At 52.5% G+C, this 22847-nt stretch overlaps 8 protein-coding genes across 8 annotated transcripts; 4 read left to right on the forward strand and 4 right to left on the reverse strand.

The window, feature by feature from the left end:
• Nucleotides 1-64: 64 nt before the first annotated feature.
• Nucleotides 65-1751, reverse strand: N7498_003322 (uncharacterized protein; the record flags this gene model as incomplete). Its single annotated transcript, XM_058450384.1, has 2 exons — nucleotides 65-1192; nucleotides 1263-1751. The coding sequence occupies 2 exons, from the start codon at nucleotides 1749-1751 to the stop codon at nucleotides 65-67; spliced, it is 1617 nt and encodes a 538-aa protein (XP_058309846.1).
• Nucleotides 1752-3260: 1509 nt separating this feature from the next.
• N7498_003323 (bifunctional folylpolyglutamate synthase/dihydrofolate synthase) lies at nucleotides 3261-4460 on the forward strand (the record flags this gene model as incomplete). Its single annotated transcript, XM_058450385.1, has 3 exons — nucleotides 3261-3278; nucleotides 3331-3495; nucleotides 3552-4460. 3 exons carry the CDS (start codon nucleotides 3261-3263, stop codon nucleotides 4458-4460), a joined length of 1092 nt encoding a protein of 363 aa, XP_058309847.1.
• Nucleotides 4461-6014: 1554 nt separating this feature from the next.
• Nucleotides 6015-7444, forward strand: ptpB (tyrosine protein phosphatase PTP1; the record flags this gene model as incomplete). The annotated part of the gene is made up of 3 exons (XM_058450386.1): nucleotides 6015-6174; nucleotides 6257-6522; nucleotides 6584-7444. 3 exons carry the CDS (start codon nucleotides 6015-6017, stop codon nucleotides 7442-7444), a joined length of 1287 nt encoding a protein of 428 aa, XP_058309848.1.
• A 916-nt stretch (nucleotides 7445-8360) lies between these two features.
• On the reverse strand, nucleotides 8361-9102 carry N7498_003325 (VanZ family protein; the record flags this gene model as incomplete). The annotated part of the gene is made up of 2 exons (XM_058450387.1): nucleotides 8361-9010; nucleotides 9078-9102. The coding sequence occupies 2 exons, from the start codon at nucleotides 9100-9102 to the stop codon at nucleotides 8361-8363; spliced, it is 675 nt and encodes a 224-aa protein (XP_058309849.1).
• A 574-nt stretch (nucleotides 9103-9676) lies between these two features.
• N7498_003326 (SAGA histone acetyltransferase complex subunit SPT7) lies at nucleotides 9677-13200 on the forward strand (the record flags this gene model as incomplete). Its single annotated transcript, XM_058450388.1, has 3 exons — nucleotides 9677-10754; nucleotides 10808-11952; nucleotides 12004-13200. 3 exons carry the CDS (start codon nucleotides 9677-9679, stop codon nucleotides 13198-13200), a joined length of 3420 nt encoding a protein of 1139 aa, XP_058309850.1.
• A 985-nt stretch (nucleotides 13201-14185) lies between these two features.
• rna14 (cleavage polyadenylation factor subunit RNA14) lies at nucleotides 14186-17373 on the reverse strand (the record flags this gene model as incomplete). The annotated part of the gene is made up of 4 exons (XM_058450389.1): nucleotides 14186-14199; nucleotides 14259-15972; nucleotides 16026-16457; nucleotides 16513-17373. 4 exons carry the CDS (start codon nucleotides 17371-17373, stop codon nucleotides 14186-14188), a joined length of 3021 nt encoding a protein of 1006 aa, XP_058309851.1.
• A 473-nt stretch (nucleotides 17374-17846) lies between these two features.
• Nucleotides 17847-18837, forward strand: asf1 (nucleosome assembly factor ASF1; the record flags this gene model as incomplete). The annotated part of the gene is made up of 5 exons (XM_058450390.1): nucleotides 17847-17955; nucleotides 18009-18048; nucleotides 18099-18407; nucleotides 18466-18492; nucleotides 18537-18837. 5 exons carry the CDS (start codon nucleotides 17847-17849, stop codon nucleotides 18835-18837), a joined length of 786 nt encoding a protein of 261 aa, XP_058309852.1.
• A 507-nt stretch (nucleotides 18838-19344) lies between these two features.
• Nucleotides 19345-22728, reverse strand: N7498_003329 (uncharacterized protein; the record flags this gene model as incomplete). The annotated part of the gene is made up of 7 exons (XM_058450391.1): nucleotides 19345-19389; nucleotides 19470-19751; nucleotides 19821-19942; nucleotides 19994-20549; nucleotides 20609-22186; nucleotides 22244-22583; nucleotides 22642-22728. The coding sequence occupies 7 exons, from the start codon at nucleotides 22726-22728 to the stop codon at nucleotides 19364-19366; spliced, it is 2991 nt and encodes a 996-aa protein (XP_058309853.1). The 3' UTR covers nucleotides 19345-19363.
• Between the last annotated feature and the right edge of the window lie 119 nt (nucleotides 22729-22847).

A 22847-nucleotide genomic window follows, 5' to 3' on the forward strand; every position in this document is an offset into this window, starting at 1 on the left:
AGAACCAGCTGCCCGAGAAATGCAAGGCACCAAAGAAAACGGATCAAAACTTCAACTCACTAGGTCAGCTCCAGGGCAGGTCGGCTTCTTCGACGCGTGTACAGGTCAAGTATGGCAAGCCCGGGCTCTCTTGGACGGTAGTGTTGCTATTCGCATGTTCGCTGCTACTCTTTGCTTCGAGCTCGAGGAAGTTCCGCATCAACGGTTTGACGATCTCGCGGGCTAGCCGTTTGATCTCGTCCATTTTGCGCTCGAAGCGTTTCAAAGTCTCGCGGCTGTATGGGGAGTCGGAGGAGGGGGTGGGGTGGAGCTTGAGGAATCGTTTGAGTTCGTCATGAGGTAAATACGCTTGTGAAGAGGATGATCCCACGAGTCTATAGACGCGGGCTGTTGGATCGGGCGAAGCAGTTGGCCTCGAGGAGGTTGTTTGGGATCCTTGCCCGTTTGGCGGAGCACTATTGGATGAGTTCTTGAGTATAGGAGCTGGCGGTGGTGTGGTGTTTTCAATGAGCCACTGGCGGAATAATGAGACTGCAAGCCAGTCCAGGTAGGCGTTTGAGGGACCGACGCGCTCGCCGCGCGAGGTGGTTAGGGATAGGCGGAGGAGTTTGGACTCGACGCGGGCCTTGAGGTCCTCGAGATCCTCGTATTTGTCCTCGATTAGATCGAGGACGGAGTTTGGAAGAGGAGCGTATGTGCCGCTGCGTAGGTTTGGCAAGGCCGAGGGCCACTGGCCCACAACATGGATCAGGGCTTCAGAGAAGATGACCCGGCTGCGAGCCAGATACCCGAGTTTGAGGTAGCTGGGCGGGTACTTGGCGATTTGCTTAAAAAGGCGCGAACCGAATCCCAATAGGTGGTGGTCTACGCGCGGACCTGTCACCGGCAGTGCGTCATACATATCTGCTAGTGCGAGTAGAGACTTGCACTCTGTATAGGCAGAGGCAATGTTGACGCTGTTGAGGGCCGGGGCGTGGTTGTAGAAGATCCGGAAGAGGTTTTCATAGTCGCGTATCAAAGGGCTGACAACGCCCTGGCCGTCACCCCCGGACGAGGGAAGATGAACGACCGACTGCATTCCTGTCAAGTTCGCCATGGACCGAAAAAAGCCTGCCTGTGCATTGGACGGCTTCGTCATCGTCGGAGGGAATGCGGTTTGATCGCCATTGAACATTGGAGCGTAGGTCGGTTGCTGTAAGGGGGCCTTTATTAGCTCGATGTGCACGTAGATTAGGGCGACTGCTTTCCAGTAAGAGACCAACCTTTTGTACCAGAATCGGCTCCTCGTCCTCCGCACGAGTCTCCCAATCCAGCTCATACCTCCACCGTCTCTTTTCTCCCGGCCGTACCAGCGATCCTCCGGTTTCCGACTGCGCCAGCGTGGATCCATTAGACAACGAGTCTTCTTCGCTCAGTCGAGACAATGTCCCGTCGGGTTTTGGCGCGCCTACCGCCGATGTATTCTGACGGGTCCAGTCCTCGTTTGTGCTTGCCTCGAAGAATCCCGAGCATTGCGCCAGAATCAGTCGATGGAGGAGGTATCGTTTCTCTTGCGACCCGGCGCGGATGACAACCTCGGTATCGCCGGTGTATGTGAAGATGGGGAAATCGTTCGACGAGGAACTGAGAGGGCCGCCATGGTGAGAGCGACCCGAGCGATGTCGTCGGCCCGAGTGCGACTGTCGCGACACGACGGACGGGGCGCTTTGTAGCGGCGCAGCGCGATCGAGGATTTGAGCTTGGGATACCATTTCGCGCGTGATCATGACCCGCGAAACTGTAACAAAAGTGAAGGGCGATCAACACCCGTCGCGAACGGAGCCCGTCATCCAAGTCGAAACCAGAGGGCGTGTTGATATGGTAGAAGGGATGCGGATGCGCGACGGGAAGGATATCTTTTCCCCCGCGATCGCCTCCAAACACCGGGGGTTATCGATAAAATAGATGCAAAACACGGCTTCGGGAACAAGTGGATTCAACGATTCGCGGGATCCAAAGAGTGGGGAGATGGAACCTTGGAATCGAACAGGAACAATAATATTCACCGGTTCCTGGAAGTTTACGTTTCAGTGTCCAGTTTCAACGCAGTGGCCGCAACCAGCTCAGTTCGCGAGTGGCAAAGCTGACTGCGGCCAATAACCGTGGAATCACAATATACTTTGTTTCTATTTCAGATCCGGTTTCCGCTTTCTGGTTGCCGGTTTCCACTTTCTATTTCCGACATTCCCTTTCTATCTACATTGTACCTACGTAGCAAAATGGTGGAGGCCGTTTCAATCGCCTCACTCAACCGCGACTCGGCGTCTTCCACGACCCGCACATCTAACTTCCACTTCGCGTCGGCTTACAGCCGAGGCCGCCTTAGGGTGGTTTCCACTCGTGATGCAACCGCGAGCCTCATCTTATTGCTCGCTCGCGTTCCTCGATGCAACCTTTACAACCGTGTGTGACTTGAGAAAACCGTCACCACGTAAACGATCATTCGGACAACGATTTGATCCTCGAAGATAACCAGAATGTGGACATCCGGTCACATTATGTTGCCTTCCGGAGTAGAGGTGGATGGCTAGTGCCAGTCTGGTTGAGTATGATGAATATTAAACCTGGCGCTTGTTGCGCTAGCCTCAAAATAAATTTGTAGCTTTTGGGAATGGAATATGCTTCTCTTTGTGGATATGCTATCAAGGTAGATACCTAACTTCAATGTTAGAAAACCCCCCGATAGCAGCACTGAGAGGTTGGTAGTGGAGTGAAAGAGGACCAGGTATTGGCTTCACTCGCACTTGAGGATAGGACGCAATTACTTCTCAAGGAGTTCGGAACCGAGTGTCTCAGTCAGTCAGAAATAGAAGTAGCCCGGAGCATCGCCGAATTGCTTGCATCGTCCCTCTTGCCGTGGTGCAACATCCAGTGATTGAAATAGCGGATACTTCCCATTACGATTATCAATCAATGGATCCCATATTACGAGAATAATTCTGACCGGTAATACCAAAGTGCACCCTGGGAAAAACAGCAACTTCAAAGAAGCCATGGGGTCTTTGAGTCCTGAGGTGTTGATGGATGCCTTCCTGATTAGGCCTGTGGGTCACCGATTTGGTCAGCAGGCCCGAACAGGTTAGGCGCCCCCTCGACTTCACTCCGACTGCGTGCCCAACCCAACAGTCCGGGACGGGAATTATCCGGATATATTGATTCGTCAATATCAATGTTCTGTACGGCGCCTTTACACAGGGCCTTGTTGTGATATATTGAGCAAAATGAAGCGTACCTACGAAGTAATTGTTCTCTCTGCTCAGCGTACAGCGGCCATTGATCTGACATTCACAGAATGCGCTGAAAATTCTGGGATCACGAAGAAGAAAAGCCCGACCAAAACTCCTGGCGAAGCACCCTTCGGCTCTTGACTCTGCAACTCCTAGCGGCGAGATCACCGTGAAGGGCGTGCCTAGTTTGGTTGGAATGAAGGAATGGCTGCACGCGCTAGGACACTCAGTAAGGATACCAAATTATGTCCCCTTAAATACCATGCCCATGCTTACTAGGACTAGGAAAACGATGTCAATAATCTGAACATTATACACGTGGCCGGGACGAAAGGCAAAGGGAGCACCTGCGCCTTTACTCGCTCCTTCCTTCACGCGCATGGGTTGAGAACGGGATTCCCAAAACAGATCGGGCTATATACTTCCCCCGACCTGCAATGTATTCGGGAGAGAATCCAGATTGGTGGTCGACCCATCACGGAAGATCTCTTCACACGTTATTTCTTTGAAGTATGGGAACGTCTTTCGCCGCCCGACTTACATCAACTCACGGGGTTTGAAAGACAACCCCGGTACCTGCAGCTTCTTCTTCTGCTGGCTTTCCATACATTCATCAAGGAGAAAGTGGATGCAGCCATCTTTGAGACTCACCACGGCGGAGAGTATGATGCTACAAACGTGATTTCGAAGCCAGTCGTGACGGGAATCACGTCCCTTGGTATGGACCACGTTGACCAACTGGGTCCTACGTTCGACGATGTTGCTTGGCACAAGGCCGGTATATTCAAGGCCGGGGCACCTGCATTTTCTGCCATTCAGGAGGCTGGCCCTACTGAAGTTCTACGGCGGCGTGCCATCGAGAAGAAGACCGAGGTGACCTTTGTCTCGCCTTCCAGTGCCCTTCCGGAAAATAGTAGGGCGATTGGTGTCCCAGTACAGCGGTTGAACTGCTCTTTGGCCCTCCAGATGACAGAAAAGTTCTTGCAGCTCAAAAGCCCTGAGAGTTCAGGCCCTTTCATGTCATCTGAGGACATAGCTGCTGGCGTTGAAAATTTCTCCTGGATTGGGAGATTCGAGGTTATTGAAAGGGGGAGTTCACAGTGGTTTCTGGATGGAGCGCACAACCCGCTGAGTCTCGAGCAAGTAGCGGAGTGGTTTGCACAAAACGTGAGGGCCACTGATACGCCGAGGTAAGTATACTTCCTTCATGCTTCATCTTTGACTTACTAAGGGGCGTACGATGCAGATGTCGGGTTCTTATCTTCAGTCATTTTTCTGAAGGGCGCGACGGGATGGATCTTGTGAAATGCTTGGCATCTGCGCTCTCGGAGCATAAAGTGATGCCTGACCATGTTATCTTCACCACATATCAAGAGCGAGAGGATGGAACCACAAGAATAGGTGAAATTCAAAAACAGCCATATTTAGGTGCTGAGCTAACCATTGCCATGTCAGATAAAACACTCAAGGTTCCAGAGACACCTTTTCCGGACCTCTGCTCGATGTACTCTTCATTTTGGAAGGAGCAGGATGCTAATGCTGCAGTATCGATTGAGCCAACCATTGAGGGCGCCGTAAAGTTGGCGGACCGAATAGGTGCTCAGCACGGCGGCATGCAAGCTTTTGTTACTGGTAGCTTACATCTGGTTGGAGGAGCGCTTAACATATTGAGGCCCTAGGTTCAACTCTGCAACTTTTATGTAACATGTGGAAAATTTAGATAATGAACGTTGTCATGTTTGAAATGTCTCTCAATTCCAGAAGGTGTAGAATTGCAGCAAATGAACAGTCAGTCTTCGACTGAAAAGGCTAGCTAGGTAAGAACACAAACTATATGACACAAAACGTTCTTGCGACATCGGGTCCTTTCTAGAAATTCAACTGGAACCGGTTATAGTTGTCTCTTTGGGCCCTGGAACGTGTCTTGTTTCATGGTGGTTGGGGATCTTTGGCCACCGGCCCTACGTCATGTCTTGGAGATAAGAGAATTTATATTGAGAAAGTGGCGATTTGGAAATATGGAAGTGCACGCAAGAAAAGAAGACGGAGGGGGGGAAAGAAAGGGTGGACTAGCTAAGAGAGCGTTTATAGAGGCCGGGGCGGTAAAAGCAAAGGCAGTACAAATCCGAACGGCGGTGCCAAAAACGGAGGAACAGGGGCGGAGTTTAATAATAGGAGCCGTTTTCGGGCTGTTCCACGGTTATCGAAATACTATACCCTAAGGTATACTCGGCTCTTCGTTAATTATTATTTGGGTGGCGGAGACCTCGGGATTTCCCTTCTTCGCGCCCGTCCGTCCGTCCTACTTTCTTGCAACTTTCCTTTTTTTTTTTTTTTTTTTTGGCCCCTCTACCCTGGGAGAGTGTCAGCCTCCGAAGTCCCCGCCGGTTCATCTGTTGGCGTTTTCGCCTTATACGAGGTCACACGATTCGCTATTGCGACGCTCTGCTCCTTCTCGCTCGACGTCCTACCCCCGCGATCATCAAAAATCTGGCCTTGAACACGTCTTCCCGGGACAGCTTCAATAGCTGTCCCGATCTGTCAACGCTGCAGATTTCTTCCGTATCCGCCGCCATCTACCGTCTCGAAACTGTTGACCGGGGAGCCAGCACTGAACCGTCTCGCTCGCCGTCGCCCGATCCTGACCTGCGCGGCGCGAAGAAACGTTCTAAGAGTCAGGTCGTCTCCAGGAAAGCGCGCGGTGTGATCGGCAAGGTTCGCGCATTCCAGAGGATCGCGGCCGCCAAGATGGCGCATCCGGCTATCAAGATCGATACCAGCGTCCCGGCAACCAAGCGCGAGCTGCCGGACGGCGATGCGGGCCTCGATATTAGTGAGCAGGGAAATCCCAGGTTGGAAGCTGGAAACACGGACGACGTACCGCCGTTCCTATGCCAATCAGTTTCGGGTGAGTGAGGGGTGCATTCACCTATCGGAGAATACCACCTGCACGTGGGAATAGTCTGACTGACCGCTCTGGTATGTTGCAGAGATCCACGACAAATTCGAGGACCTAGAATGGATGCAGAGGTCGCGCATGGCCGAGGGTCTGCTCTCCAACGATCCCTCTCACCCCTACGCGCTCGAGGCCGATCCCAAGGTCAAGGCGAGGAATCGGTACATCAACGTGCAGGCATGGGCGAACTGCCGAATCCATCTGCGGGTACCTGAAGGCGAGTGTGATTTCATCAACGCCTCGCCGATCACCCTTAAAGATTCGATCACGCAGGAAGAGCGGAAGTATATTGCGACGCAGGTAGGTGACAGAGCATTCGATATCCTTAATGCTATCATACCTTTTGCTAAGCGTGACTTAGGGTCCCAAACATGGGAATCTCGCACATTTTTGGCACATGGTCTTTCATGAGAGCAAGGAGGTCGGCGTCATCGTTATGCTCACTCAGACTTTTGAAGCTGGCCGGGAGAAATGCGCTCAATATTTTCCGTTGGACTCGGAGCAGGCCTCGATGGTCCTATCAAAAAGTGAATTCGACTCCTTTTCGAGCGACAAGAATGGCCAACAGGAAGATGGCGGCGTCTGGGGCAAAGTTACCCTGTTAGAGACGACCTTTGATAGCAAGTCACGTTCTGAGATTCGTAAACTCGAGCTCACCATCGGCTCGGAGTCGAAGATCGTGTGGCACTTCCTTTTCGCGGGCTGGGCGGACTACTCTAAACCCGAAGGAAGCGACCGCCAGGCGCTGCTTGATTTGATCAATCTGTCGGCCTCCAAATGCAGCTCGGACAACCCACGTGTGGTGCATTGCAGCGCGGGTGTTGGCCGCACAGGAACCTTTATTGCGCTCGACCATCTCCTGCGCGAGCTTGAGTCGGGCCAGTTACTGCAGGTTGACGATCCGGAGATTGACCCCGTATTCGAAACCGTCAATCAAATGCGCGAACAACGCATGATGATGGTATATAACGAAATGCAGATGCAGTTCATCTACGAGGTGCTTCGAGAGCAGGCTGATACCAAGCTGGGCAAGATTTCGAAGCCCAATGATGTCGAGTCACCCGGCAGCCAGACCGACGAGCGATCTACAAAGATGACCAAGCTGGCTGACGAGGCGGATTATCAGCCTGCGTCAAAGCCCGAACTGGAGGCCACCTCAGACCGAGTTCCAACTCCGACACGAAGCTGGTCCGGAACGCCCGAGGTCTCCGATAATGAGTAGAGGCGATGTCTTTGTCTCTTTGTCTCGGCGCGCGCGTCTTTTGCTTCGATTTCTTGAATCCCATTCTTCCCCGCCACGATTTGTTTACGAGCCCCTTGACCGTTATTTGATCTCATTTTTCATATGCATCCCATCATGGCATTTGGTGTTTGCGTTCTGCTGAATTTTTTCCTCCCATGCTTAGCAGACTGTCTTTCGTTTTGTTTTCTTCCTCCATGCTCGTCTGAAGCACGCCGGCAGCCTTTTTACCATTTTTTTTTTTTTTGAAATACCCCCGGTTTTGCATGGTCACCTTGTTTGATGTCCTTTTCGCCCTATGTAGTTCTATGCCCGTTGACTGGAGTTGCTTAGTTTTGCCCTAGAAGTGCTGTATACTACCGAATCCTCGAATGATGATTATACTGGCCCCATTAGAAGAGCCGAGGGCGGGACAATCATTCAACTAAGAGCAACTTAAACATGTCTATCTTGACATAAACTAGACCATCGACTGTTCGGTGACAACATACAATAAACCGGCTTCCAGTCTCTGGATCTTTTGTAAGGCACCCATGGACCTATGATAATGTAGCTTATTCGGTCGTCGAAGAGTCATTAGATTGAGTGGATTTGTCTGTACAGTCTCCCCGAAGAGATAAAATCTCACTTGTCCCAGAACCATTGCACTAAAAATCAAGACAAACCCGGCCATCTCTGCCATTCCCTCAATATTCAGAAGGAAAGCGCTGCAAAGCTCATTAAACAAGAAAAGAACAAAAGCGCTGCGGAACATAAACCTCGAACGAGACGAATGATATACTTCCAACATGAGATCCATCGATGCGTCAGTCCATAATCATAAGACGTTTTGATGTGGCTACCACGGCTAAATCTGGCTATGGGAGCGCATGAAACACTTAGTTTGAGTAAAGGGCCATCAGTCAGCGCGTTTCCCGGCAGCTTCTCCGGCTGTGGGCCCGGCACTGCCAATGCTAGCCTTATGGCCCTCCTGGTAGCTCGGAGGGGAGTCATCGTGCTCGGAAGGTCCTGGTCCGTCGTCGTCATCCCAATTGTCGGCGGCATTTTCGTCCCAGTTATCCACTTCTTGTTCCAGGTTCATAACACCGGACTCCTGTGGGCCCAGTCCCTCCTCATCGCGTGTAGAATGGCCCCCAACACCGACACCAAGCTCAACGTCGCCATCGCCATCCTCCATCAATCCGAAACGGTTCTTTCGGCGACGTTCCAGCATGCGGCGGTGATACCAGCCGCACAGACCAACGGCGCCGAGGCTGCCGACCACATTGGCGAGGATATCAAATGGGTCAAATTCTCGACCATTCGGCAGGAATCCTTGGACGATTTCAGAGCCGACACCGAGGCCGAGGGTGCAGACAATCAGAGTCAAGTGGAGAGTGCGCCGGCGGGTGGTGTCCAAGATCCAGTAGAAGGCGACGGACAAGAGGAAGAAGGTAATCAGGTGGAGAAACTTGTCATTTGGTTGAAGATTTGAGGGGATCTTCGATGAGGTGGCATGTGGGAGCAGGCCAATATAGCCGGCTAGAATGATGAGGAAGATGAAAGCACCTAAAGTACGTTCGTTGGTTAGCTTGAGAGCACTTAGCCCGGGACGTGATCATGGTCTCAAATGTACCTGCGAAAGGATAGCGGATGCGCATGATGACGGGAGGTAAGAGAGGAAGCTCAAGGCTTCTTCCAAGGTGTTCCGGTCAAGCTTGGGTGCAGTAGGCAGCTTAGCGGAGCTTGGCGATAGGTAGCAAAGCGGTGATCAATTGGCCCCAGCTGCTGCCTTGTGCATCATATGTGGAGTTAGGTAGGGGTAAGTTGCCAAAGAACCATACCAGGACAATGCCTCAACATTCAATGCATGGTCTAATAACCGAGTCAAGAACAATCAGCAGGCACCCAGTATAGATCCAAGCTCGTAGGCAGTAAAGGTCATCGACGTCGACGACGTTCTCGCGATCTGCCGCGGCTCTCCGCCTTCACGCCCTACTTCATCCCCATCCAGAGAAACTTCCCTACAGAAGCCCTCATCTTCTTCATCAAACGTCGTCGCCGTGCCATCGCCGTTGGCCTTTTGAACATCGCCTATCGTTTCGGCTGATTGCGCGGCTTCTCTACATGCCTTTACTTCCCCGTTAAACATCCCTGTTGTGATTTCTCGGCCCGTGATCCCAATCGTGGAGCATCGAGTCTCTCCCGCCCCATAACTGGGGTTTTGGAGCGAGCATGTCGCTCGGCCACAACGCCTGGCCCCCGGGCAACGTCCGCCCTCCGGATGAGCACCAGGACTCACCGCGCCCTGTCAATGGCTTGGTAAAGACATTGTCAGGCTCGCGCACTCCCCAAATACGCGGTTCTGTCAGCGCCGACGGGCCGAACCCCGGTAGTATGACATCGGATCCCGATATCGCGATCGAGGAGGATCCGCGCATTGCCCAATTCCGCGACTTGTATCGGATTAGTGAGGCGAAAATAAACGCGCTCTTTTCTGGTTACTATGCTACCGACGATTCTGCCGATATCGCGGTCGCCGACGAACAGCCCGAGAGCCAAGCTGAATGCGTCGATGCGCCGGCACCTCCTTCGGCTGCGCCAAAGAAACCCGCCCGCAAACTCGACGACGATTACGATGACTATGACGAGGACGATGATGCCGATATGGCTGATTCAACGGAATCGCTTTCGAAAACCAACGTCCCGCCGTCGCAGGACCTCGGTCCCGGAACACCAAATGCTCAACGTCCCGACATTTCAGCATCGACTAGCGCCGACGGAAACAAAGAGCCAAAGAAAGAGACATTGGAGGATCTTCGGAAACAACTCGAGGAGGATAAGAAAGCGACGGAGGAGGCTGCAAGGCGGAGCTTTCACACACTCTTTTACACCTTGGAAAATGATCGCGATGCCATGCTGGATCAACAGCGATTGGAGGAATCTGAACGACAGGTCGAAGCTGAGATATCTGGTCAAGCTACTTCTGGTGGGAGCAATGCCGCTGGTGGTTCGGCTGGGTATAGCTCGCTGAGCAATACGAACCTTGGTGCCTCAAGTTTGACGTTGAAGAATCTGATTGCTCGGATCGATAAGAAGCGCGATATGGTGCAGGCGTCCGACGCGGAACTTCGAAGTTTGTTAAGTGAGGTTCGCAAGAATCGAAGCAAGTGGGCAAGCGAAGAGAAAATCGGCCAGGAGGAGCTTTATGAAGCAGCGGAAAAGGTTTTGAGTGAACTCAAGGCCATGACAGAACACTCTACCGCTTTTTTAACGCGGGTCAACAAGCGCGATGCGCCGGATTACTACTCAAGTAAGCTTCCTGCACTCACTACTTAGACAACCTTGATACTAACCTCTAAACAGTCATCAAGCACCCCATGGACCTCGGAAGCATGACGAAGAAGCTCAAAGGGTTGCAATACCGGTCCAAGCAGGATTTTGTCGATGATCTCAACCTTATCTGGGCCAATTGTTTGAAATATAACACCAACCCCGAACATTTCTTACGAAAACATGCCCTCTATATGCGGAAAGAGACCGAGAAGCTCGTCCCATTGATTCCCGACATTGTTATCCGTGACCGAGCGGAGGTTGAAGCTGAAGAACGTCGTATGCAGATGGCAGAACTGGACGGCGCCGATGAGAGTGATGATGAACCTATAATGTCCTCGCGCGGAAGAAAGGCGCCCGGTAAATCCTCTAAGAAGGGCACCGCCCCGTCCCGCAGCACTCCCAGTGGTTCCGAAGGACCCCCAGGGGCACCCTCTTCTCAACCTCCCGCTCCTGTTCGTGCAGAATCGGACACTGCCATAGAAGCAAGCCAGAATGGCTTCTCCACTCCACCCCCCGGGTCTCACACACCATCAGAACCTGTAGGTGGCGGGCCAGGTGCCACGGCTAGTCAGCAGGGAGATGCAATGGATATCGATGGACCGACAACATCGACTACCGTACTCAGTGCTCTCGCCGGCCCCGGTGGAGAGCTAGATGATCCTGAGTATAAGGTGTGGAAGCAAGTGACCAAAAAAGATCGTGCTCTTATGGCTTCAGAACGGCACCGTCTCCTCAAGGGTGACAAGCTCAACGTCGATGAACCTGCCCTGCTGCGAACCAAAGCCGGCATGCGCAGGTGGCTTCGACATGAAAAACGAGCAGCCCTTGAGGGCGGCAAGATACACGACGCCGGGGCTCAGGCGAGGGAGCCTGAAGCTGCTGGCGAGACCCTTGCTGAAGGCATCGAGGACGAAGACGACAAAATGGTTCCCTACTACTACGACGTCATGTCTGGTGTCCCTGACCTCTCGGAACGACTTGTCTGGAAGGAAGATGCCCAGGGCAATATGGTGGATGCTTCGGAGGAATATCTTAGAATGCTCCCGAAGGGCTCTTTCACGCAGCCTGACAGCAAGTTGACTCGCAAGTTGAACTCAAATATGCGCCAAATGCAAGAGACCCGCAAGATCTGCTCAAAGATTGGTATTGTGAAGCAGATGCAGCTGCAATCTCAGGTATGTGCTTTTTCTTGTCGTGAATGTTTAGCCAAGCTAACTTGTGTTTAGATGTATCAAAATCAATTCCAGAAGTACAGCCCTGAGCCTTTTGTCGAACAGGATGTTCCACCTCACGTCATGAACGACAATGGCCCCGTCATTGCGCCTGGAACTTGTCGAGCAGCGCTGCAACGATCTGTCGCCAAGATCTTCTACCATGCTGGCTTCGAGGAATACCAGCCATCTTCTATCGAGGTTGTTACCGATATTGCATCAGACTTCTTCCAGAAGATTGGTGAAACAGTCAAGACTTATATGGAAGCTCCCAAGGTCCCGACTGTGGAAAATGCGACATCCTCTGCTGAGTGGAAACCTGCCTTTACCGAGCCAGAAGTCGTTCTCCACACTCTTGGTGCCGTTGGCATCGATATCGAAGAGCTAGAGTCCTATATAAAAGACGACATCGAGCGACTGGGATCCAAGCTCACCACTGCTCACGATCGCCTCAAGTCGCTTCTCACCGAGCTCCTTCGACCTGCACTTGCGGATGGTGGCGAGGACGGCTCCAACGCATTCAACGATGGGAGTGAGCAATTCGTTGGTGGAGACTTTGCAGAAGACATCGACGAAGATTTCTTCGGATTCAAGGAACTCGGGCTGGACCGCGAGTTCGGTCTCTCCAACCTCAGCGTGCCACTTCATCTACTCCAAAACCGCATGTTCAACGCAGCCCAGTCGCAGAACACGAACACTACTCAAGTGGTCACTCTCTTCCCGACACCGCCTGCATACGCCCGCATCTCGGTCGACAACGTGTCCGATCAGATCGGGTTGCTTCAGGCATTTTTCAAAGGCAAGCTTGACGCCAACAACGACGAGCCCCTCGTGGAAGATCTCGAGCTTCCCCCTAAGCAAAGACCCATGGCCGCCAAACCTCGTCTTCCAGCTTCGGGCAAGATTCCTGCTCTGGCTGGCATTTCAGGTCCTACCTCGAGTCCCCAAAAACGGGCTGCGCCGCCCAGCGCATCTGGGGCCGCCAAGGCAGCGGCCTCGGAGCCAAGCAAGAAGAAATCGAAGAAGAACAGCGGTGTCGCTCTGGAGATGCCCAACTTCAATTATGATGGAGATATGAACTCAGGGTCTATCGATGGTGCAGGAGATCCCACATCAGCCGACATGAAGCCCATCGATGGATCCAATATAGCAGATGGAAATGGTGAACCTTCCCAGCAAGATGTATCCATGACAAATGGCACGACCGCATGATCCGTTATTCATTGAGAAGATTTGACAACTCCAAGAATCTTTATTCTTTTTCTCTTCTTCCACGATCTATACTTTACTGGTTTTTTTACCAATTCCCATTCCTCATTATGCATATCGGGGAAAGGACCCTGATGTTTCATGAGCAAGTCACTACTATTGGTGGCTTTGATACGGATATCGTCTTTCTACTACTGATCATACTATGGCTCCAACGCTGGTGTCGATGCGATGTTGGAAAAGAGAAAGAGAGCAATATTAATTAGCCAGAGGCATCTGGTGTGTCACAAGCCCGTGACCCAACCGACTTCGACCCTACTCTTGTCGTCTCATGTATTATTTTTCTCTCACACATCCTGAGGTCGCAATGCATCAATCATAATCGTGTATCCATTCTGCCTGCCATCATTCCTTGCGTGTATCATAAACACCATATGCCTACCTCGAATTCTTTTTTTCTTGTGCTTTGGTTCCTCAAGCTTAATCTATCTATTCGTATTTACTGCCCTGCCATATGTCCATTTCAACCTCAGTCTTAGCCTACGTGCCGACTATAGAAATAGCGGACTTCTACTAATTTGGAAAGAAGTACACATCAAGTCTACCAGAAATACCATAGTAGGAAAGACAGCCATGACAAAGCTTAGGAATTATTCAATTGAAGTATCTGCGCTTGCCACAAATTGTACAAAGCACCAGGAACCCGTCCATCAGAAAATGGATGCTGGAGTAGAGACACGAGAGTGCTAGACTGGGCTTCCGATGCCCAGGGAAGAATGCAAATTAGACGCCGATGATGCAACGGGCTCTAGGATAACCACGGAAGCTTCCACCACATCCTGGGAAGCATAAAAAGAAAGAGTATCTCTTAAGGAGACAAATCACCGTTTTTGCGTGTCTCGGAGATTAGGTGGGAAATTCATATCGCAGATGGTGATATTATACACAGGAGATAATGGCGGCAAACATTTCAGCAGAGGATCGGGCTTCAACGGTAGGAACCTGGGGGAATTGGCGTTAGAGGACTTTGCAGGGTGATGACTGTGACATTCGAGACTTACCGGAATAGGGGTTCATGCCAGACTGTTGAGATGCTCCGAGACCTCGTGCGTTGGCGGGAAGTGGGATTTGAGCAGTAGAGGCAGGGATATCCACGTGACGGAGGAGGTCAACCATTTTTTCGGGAGAGAGGCGCGAGATATTGTAGGCTGAAGCACCGGGAATGATGCTGAGAAGGTGGACTACTTCCCGGGGCAGAGGAGCCGGAGAACCTTGGGGTTTATAGTGACCGGTCGACGCCTGGCCGTTGAGTTGTTGAGTTCGTTTTTGCTGATCAACACGCCGGCCTTGCTTTAGGGGCGACTCGGCTCGAGCGAACTTGCGTGGGCGATCGGAGTCATAGTCAAAGTCCTCGGTAGGGTAAGGCCGTTTCGGTGAGCTCAAAGACTGATCCTTGAACTGGGGTCCGGGAGAGCTGCGAGCTTCGGGAGCGATCCCGGGATACATTGACTTCGGCCTGGTTTGCGAGGGAGACAAGATGGGCCGGGCAGTCATTGGGTTGAAGGTGGGTGTGGCGTATCGGTGGGAAAACTGGTCCAACGATTGGTCTTCGGGGTAGAGTTCGCGCATACGGTTCTCCAGGTTGACCACTTGGACCAGATCACCGTAGCGGGACTCGTACTCGTGAAGGAAAGAAAAGATAGGCTTGGCTTTGTGCACGTTCTCGGGGTTGGCTGCCAATCTCCTGACGGTTGTCTCGAAAACAGCCCTGGCATTGATGATATCGTTGATATCGATCAGATGCTTCAGGTACTCCAGGGCGAAGTTCTCATCCTCGGGGAACAGCTTCGCACCTCGCTCGAAGATCTTGGTCGCGGCGGGATCTTTGTAGCAATGATACTCCATGAGAGCACTGGCGATGTAGACGTCACTGGTAATCCGGCCTCGCTTGCGGGCCTCTGCAAAGATTTGACGGGAACCAGCCAGCTCGCCCGGTTTGCCCTTACCCTGGATGCGGCGCATAGAACGCATAAGTGCAATCCAGGCGAAAGACACGGTCTTGGAAAGAAGGGTGATCTGGGCGGAGTAGGCTTTGCGAACGGCATCGATCTGAAAATTCTTTGCGGCCTCCCTCTCCTTCATCTCCGGATCAACTTCCTCGTCCTCGTTGTCGGTGGGTCTGCCTTCGGGGTTCTGCTGCGCAAAGGTCTCCTCAATCCGCGAGACGTCCTGGGTCTCCTGGGTCCGAGCCTTGTTAATCAAGTCGTACAAAGTATCAAGTAATTTGTCGTAGGGCTCCCGCACTTTAGCGGCGCGCCCGGCTGAATCCTGTTCGGAGTCCGAGGTGACCTCCAGTCGATCTGCGCGCTTGAAGGCCAGCAAGCCACTCTCCGGGTTTGCCTCGATTCCCTGCTTTAGAAGGTCGTTGCCATCGTTCTCCATCTCATTTAAGAAACAGAACTCAGCTGCCTCGAACCAGATCTCAGGAATGTATCGGAGTGCCATAAGTGCCTGCTTGTAGACATATACCACGCGGGCCTTGAAGAGAGCAGGGTCATCTTCCTTGAGAACCAGAGGATCTTCTTTCTCCCAGGCGATCCACCGCTTCCAGATATCAACTTGTTGAGCAAATTCGACGTCACCATCGTATCCCGGAACGGGAGGCATCCTCGGCAGCGAGGTGCGGATCAAATCCCGAGTGATGTTTTGCAGCTCTGTGTAGGAACTGCGAGCTGTCATATACGAAGGCGAGTGTTCTTGCAAAAACTTCCGGCCCTGGATATCGAAGTTAGTGCGGCTTCTTGTCTAGTGTCAGCAATTAGGCATACCGTAAGCTTGTTGAGACCCATCTCAAACTGGTCGTACTCCTTCCACAGCGTATTGACTGCCTGCGTGGGAACACAGATGGCCTTCTGGTATGCCTTTCGCAGCAAATCCATCTTCTGTTGGTCCTGCCACCCAGAACCTCCGACGGTACCCGGCCCAGATCGGATAAACTCGATGTGGTCATTCCAGATGTTCCCGCTGTCCTTGTCCATGCCCACATATTGGAGGGCGAGATCGTATGCCGAAGAGATGGTACGTCTCGCTTGTCCACTGGTATCTGTGCTCAACGGGTTGCGGCGGCGGACATAGTCCAGGTAAACGCCCCACAGCCCGACATTGGGGATTGTGAGAAGCGTGCGATTAAAGATCTGCTCCAGCCGGAAAAGCTCATTGAGTTCGGACTCCATAGTGGCATATGCCACCCATTGATCGGCCTGATATCCATCGATTAGCACAATACTTGGTCAAATGGGAATGATATGCGCGTACAGCCATCGGAAACAGGTTCAAGAACTTCTCGTACACTTCGCGAGCACTGTCCAGTCTGTTACGACTCCGGTGCTCCCCAATCAACTCCAACCACGCCGCGATATCTCCCCGCGGATCCTTGTCGATCCTGTCTTGCAGGATCCCCACGCGGTCATGAGGCAAACGGCCTCTCGCAGCAGAGGGTGAGTCGGGTACAGGGGTAGGAACAGTACTGTTCTGTGTGCTGACATCATGCACAGCCAGCTGAATTTGACCAGGAGCAGAGGGATCAATATTAGGAACAGGAGCAGGAGAATAAGAACTATTGGCAACATCTTGCACGCTGGCAGAGCCCAAAAGCGGCTGCGACGATACATCAGGGGAAGTGTTTTGAATTGCATTTCCTGAACTTGGATCTTCAGACATGGTCATAGGCATGGCATTTGTGTCATCCACCCCCAATGCAGCCGGCGGCTCGTAGTCCGCCTCATCTTTGTCATCCTCATCATCCTCATCCTCGGCCACAAATCCCCCGATCGTTCTGGTCTGGGGCTGCACCGATGCACCAGTGGGTAGTACCGGCGTGGACGGCTGAGACTCAGCACGTGAGGGGGTCTGGGAAGGATCCGGCGCGTCACCGACTTGGTCAGTGGTCGGGTCTGAGGACTCATCCGGATTTGAAGCTGCGGTGGAATCGACATCTTCTTCGTCCTGCTCGACATCTGCCTGTGTGAGCTGGTACTGGTCGTCCAGGGTGTTTGAGGGGTCGTATTCATCGTCGTTGTCATTTCCCGTTTGTTCTTCAGCTGCAACGGGTTCTGTCGTGTCGGCGTCCATGGCCTGGGCCTGCAAGAAAGCCTGTTCGGCGTCATTGTCCGCCATACTTGGCGATGTCTGTGATGAGTAGTAACTCAGTGCGCGCGGTGCTGTGACTAAAGGCTTCAAGAGTGGTGATTGGGGAGGTGCAGAGGGTCAAAGAGAAAGGGAGGTGATGTGAGAGGGGAAATTCCAGCTGCCGTAATCCAATCGTAGCCCAACTGTAACCGGCGCAGCGGAGACTGAATACAGCGCAGCACGACGAAGTCCCGAAACGACGAATGGAATCTGCACACGGAGCGGTGGTCACGTGGGCGGTGGGCGGTGGGCGCGCAAGGGACGCGAAGGCGCGTCTCCTCGCATGAAGGCACTCGATCCTCAGTTCCTTAGTCTCGTTCCTTAAGTGACGAGTCCCCGCCTTCGCATTCCATGCGGTGAAGCTGTTTGTTTCTCCCCCAGACTCGAGCCCTCTGCCCTATAAATTGTCTTCGCTTTCCCCTTCGGTCTGCTACCATACATAATCGCATACATCTATCACCATGTCTGTCGTCTCGCTCCTGGGGGTTAAAGTCCTCAATAACCCTGCCCACTTCTCCTCCTCCTACCAATTCGAGATTACTTTCGAGTGTCTCGAGCAGCTCCAAAAAGGTATGCCTCTGATGAATCCCTGCCTCGATCGCCCTTGCTAATATTTTTCTTAGATCTGGAGTGGAAACTCACGTACGTTGGTTCCGCCACCTCGTAAGCCAAACCCCCTACCATTCTCAATTTCCTCTCACTGACCTCCCCAGCTCCGAGCAAGATCAGGAACTCGACTCGCTGCTCGTCGGTCCCATCCCGGTCGGAGTGAACAAGTTCATTTTCGAGGCCGATGCGCCCGATTACAAGCGGATCCCCGATTCTGAGGTCCTCGGCGTCACCGTCATTCTGCTCACCTGCAGCTATGACGGTCGTGAATTCGTCCGTGTGGGCTACTACGTGAACAACGAGTACGACTCGGAAGAACTGGCCGCCGACCCCCCTGCGAAGCCCCAGATCGAGCACATCCGCCGCAATGTCCTCGCTGAGAAGCCTCGTGTGACTCGCTTCGCCATCAAGTGGTAAGACTCGACCCATTGATCTTTTTCGTTTTTTACTTTGCTGACAGTTCCTTTCAAGGGATTCTGAGGAGTCTGCACCCGCCGAGTACCCCCTGACCAGCCCGAGGCGGACAACTTGGATGATGACAGCAACGCCTACGGTGCCGAGGAGCGTGAACTCGAGGCCGCGCTCGTCAAGGAACTGGAGGAGGCCAACAAGGGCGAGAACGAGGGTGATGACCACGAAATGGAGGGCGGTGGTGAGGTTACCGCTGGTAATGAGGGCGAGGAAGAGGAAATCTCCGACGGCGAGAGTGAGGATCTTGAGGAAGAAAGTGACGATGATGACGATGAATTGGATGAGGATGAGGCCGGTGAGGGCGATGAAGACGTGGAGATGGGCGACGACAAGCCCTCCCACCAGCCCCAACCGGAGGTTATGGTGCACTAAGCTCAAACCTCCTTGCGTTTCGCCTGCCATTTATTCCCAATGTTCTATGATGACAACCAGTATGCTACGTTTATGACACCTGGACCAAATATCTTTTTATCATACTATACCATTTTCAACTGGCGTTGATCAGGGTCGACGAAATAGAATTCACTTTGACATTGCCACTTGCAGATCGGAAGCCTTTCGTTGAGTATGTAGGAGTTTCTCGTCTCCATAGTCAACATAGTCGACCTTTCGAAATAACGTCAATCACCTGCAATTGGCATCCTTGATAAAATGATCAACAGTCAGGAATGTTTGAACCGTTTTTCTTCTACTATGTGGTGTTGAAATGGATAATTCCCTACACTCTCGATTTGATCACTGTGGATCGTCCAAAGCACGTTATATACATCACAAAATCCAGTCCCACAATGTTTATTTTGAGGAGGGGTAATTTCAATTTGGGAATAATGTAACTTGATTGTGGGGATCGTCTATTCACTCCTCCTGCAAAAAGAAAATGGCCGCTTGAACAAAAAACCTAGAACCCGAATTTCGACCCCAGTGCTGTGAAGATCTGTCAGTTCCGCCCGTGGTATGCAAGGGAGAGGGCTGTTCACAAGGGTACACCCTCGGGAATCACTTACCGCCAAAGACTGCCTTTCTCTTTTGGTTCTGTACGTATTTACCCACGTCGCTGGCGAAGTTGCTACTATTCTCCTCTAGTCGGTCCATGGTATCGGTTGCCAGACCAAGCCGCTCGGTGCGTTCTTGGACTGCGCGCGACATGGAAGACCAGTAGCTTTCCTGATTGCCCTGCAGCTCGGGTGGTGGCGCACGGCCTTCACGGAGTGCTTTGCGGCGCTCTTGGTCCTCCATTTTCATTTGCTCAACCATGCGCTTGGATGGCGGGCGGTCGGGGCCTCCAACTATATTCTGGGTTAGACATACTTCGAGACATACTGAAGGCCGGGGGGTAGGGGGTTTTCGTCACGTACTCAGGATATCCATATCTGCAGGTGAAACATATTGAGTGCCGGAGATCCACTGAATGTTGGTGATTGTGGGACGAGTGGGGGGAACCTTGTCCTGGTCGTAAAGACGATCTTGAGAAACAGCCCTGTGAAGAGGATTAGCATGATGGTTCAAATGAATCAATCGAGAGACGTACAATTTGCAACCAGTTCCCCAGACGTTGAATAGCCCAATCTGTGAAGGGCCGGTCCATGTCATCACACTTCCACCGGGTGTGATGCATGCCTCTGGCAGTCGTCGCATATCAGCGATGTGGTTGATTCTTTCGCAGCCTAGGTCCCTGAGACCAGGAATGGAGAATGCACGCGCGTTGCCATCGCCAAATAGTCCGACTAAACTGTAGCCACGGCCTTCGCTTTTCACGACTGCGGCCGCGTCGCAAAGGTAGTCATCCCAACTCTTGTGTGCACCCTTCGAGGTAGGTGGCTTAAAGATTCTACAGCCAGAGGGTGTGACGGCAATCACAACACCATTGACTTTCATGCCGTTTCTCAGGCCGGCAACGACACTGGGTGTAGCAAGAGCGTGGCCTCCAGACTCTGCGTCGATGGGAATGAGTTTGATGACCTTATCTTCGACGTTTGAGAACCCGGCAAGAGCTGCTGTGTAGGTACCATTTGAAGAGGGAAGCACCTTGAACGTTGCCACGTTTCCTCTGTTCGTACCAACAAAGCAGCAGATACTTGAGTAGTCTGAACAGAACATATTATGTTAGCGCCGTTTATACTAGTCCGAGGCCATGGACTCCTACCTTCGCCTTCCAATGTCATCACACCGAATTCGATACTAGTGGGCCACTCAGGCGGAGCTTCCTCTGAAGCACCTTTCTTCAGGAAACTGCTCCGCTTCGGCGCCTTTGTAAACTCTGATAGATGGGCGGTGTGGATGATTGCCGGACCGCGCAGGTCAATGATCGCCAACATACCTCCTTCGAAGCCAGCGGCGACAAAACCTACCGGGCTGTGATTTAAAGCCGTCACTGCACCCTGCTGCATATCCAGAAGTGTCAAGGGCAGGAGCCCGGTCTTCAGCCCAGGATCTGTCCGATGAGTAACTGATGTCAGTCTCCCGGGTCCCTGATTGGCACCAGGAGGATTCTCCTGTCCGCACGAAGCATTGTTGCCCCATCTGAAGACTATCACCTCACCACTCTTGAGACCCACAGACATTTCACCCGTACCACTTGCGAGAGACATCTCGGTCACCTCGATATTGCGAACTCGACCCACGGCCCGAGCCAAGTCCACTTGCACGGCGTCGCCATTCTCGATTTCATCGTCATGGCCGGCATCCCATAGGCGGATCGTGCCATCAGCATGTGCAGTAGAAATGATATTCCTGTTCTCGAAACGCTTCAGAGGGTTCTTCGCCTCCGCACCTCCGAAGACGAATTTGGGTCCCTGTAATCTGCGCTCCTTCAATCCTAGCCAGACAGAGCGATCGACTGGGGTAAGTGTGACCTTGTTCACGAAGGGGTGAACGAAAGAAAGGAACGGATGAAGCATATTGGTTGGTGTTATGGCATGACCGCTGGGGAAGCTCATTGTGACCAGCTCTCCTGAGGAGAGCACGACAAGAATGGCGATTGGGTCATGAGCACCGGCAAAATACGGATCGGTGCGAGGGATGAGGCAGTATGTGGAGGCGTGGGCTCCCGGAGGAATAGGAAGATTCATATGCCGGCGTGTTCGCTCGAGATAACCAGAAAGCACTTGCCACGACGATGTCTGATAGTTGGGAGTCGGGCCCATGTCGAGGAAAGTTAGGCCCTTGTTTGGATCTCCTACGTAGCGTCCACCAGCAACCAAGATGCCGGTGTCATCGGGGCTATCTTTGGCACACCATGTAACTTTGACGATGGGCTCCTTGGGCCCAGAAGATTCCCCAGCTGCAGGGTCAGACCGGGTCATCCCCGGCTGGTCAACATTTGTAGCCTGGAGTGTCCTGGCATGAAGCTTGCGGCCGTCTTTGGTATCCCAGAGCACAAGACTGGTATCTTCATGAACGGTAAGTACAAAGATCCCGTTCGGATGCCAGACCGCGTCGATCAGTCTGGGACGGCGCACGGCATTGGAGGGCATCTCGGGATCGCCACCTGGAGCACCAGGAGGAACCTCATAGACAAAGTATTTTTGGGTGACATTTTGTTTGAAGGAGAATGTCACAGCTCCCTCCGGGTATCCAATTAAAATCTTGCCAATATCTCGTGTGGAGAAGGCGAGTGATACAACCGGGAAGAGGCGTGCGCGCGGGTTCTGTTCTAGCCACAGGTTCGGGATCCTGAAAGGTGTCAGGCACTCTCGATCGAGATCGTATGCAACAACCTCGCCTGTTATGAATCAGTAATTGGTATTTATCTATTTCGCAGTGAAATCCCCCAACGAACCGTTCGATAGGCCGATGAAGGCATAGTCCAGGGAAGGGTCCGTCGCAAGTGCAGTGGCCTGACCGGGAGGCGCGTAGGAGGTCACCAAAGACCTGGTTGCAAGGGAGTATATGCTAATCTCATTCTTCGAATCGACACTGATGAGCTTGTCGGCGCAAAACTGAAGGAACTTGGCCGAAGCCTTGCGCGGGAACTCAAAGATAACCAAGACACGCCGCTGTCCAAATACATAGATCTGGCCGCTTCCGAACTTGGTATCACTGGTGCCGACGGCGAGTAGGGACTGAACGGGATCATAGGCGACGACGCTAATTTGCGAGTTCACACCACAGCGCTCGAACTGGGAGACAAAGGTCAGTTTGAAGCAGAAAGAGGATGCCTGGGTTGCCAAGACGAACGTCGTCAAGCCGAAAGAACTCCTGGGAGAGACCCTCGGACAGGTCCCTCTGGATGCCGGCTTGCTTGCCTCTCAAAAATTGAGCCATCTCCGGCAAGTGAGGTGTGGCAGGTTATGTTGCAGGAGGAAGGGGAAAAAAGTGGTGGAGCTCGGGGAATGTTCGCCAGCTGACGACATGGCGGAGAGGCTAAAGCTAAACGGATCTGC

Source organism: Penicillium cinerascens, assembly GCF_028974065.1.
Source record: "Penicillium cinerascens strain IBT 15544 chromosome Unknown contig_24_segment0_segment0, whole genome shotgun sequence".
Taxonomy (NCBI): Eukaryota; Fungi; Ascomycota; class Eurotiomycetes; order Eurotiales; family Aspergillaceae; genus Penicillium; species Penicillium cinerascens.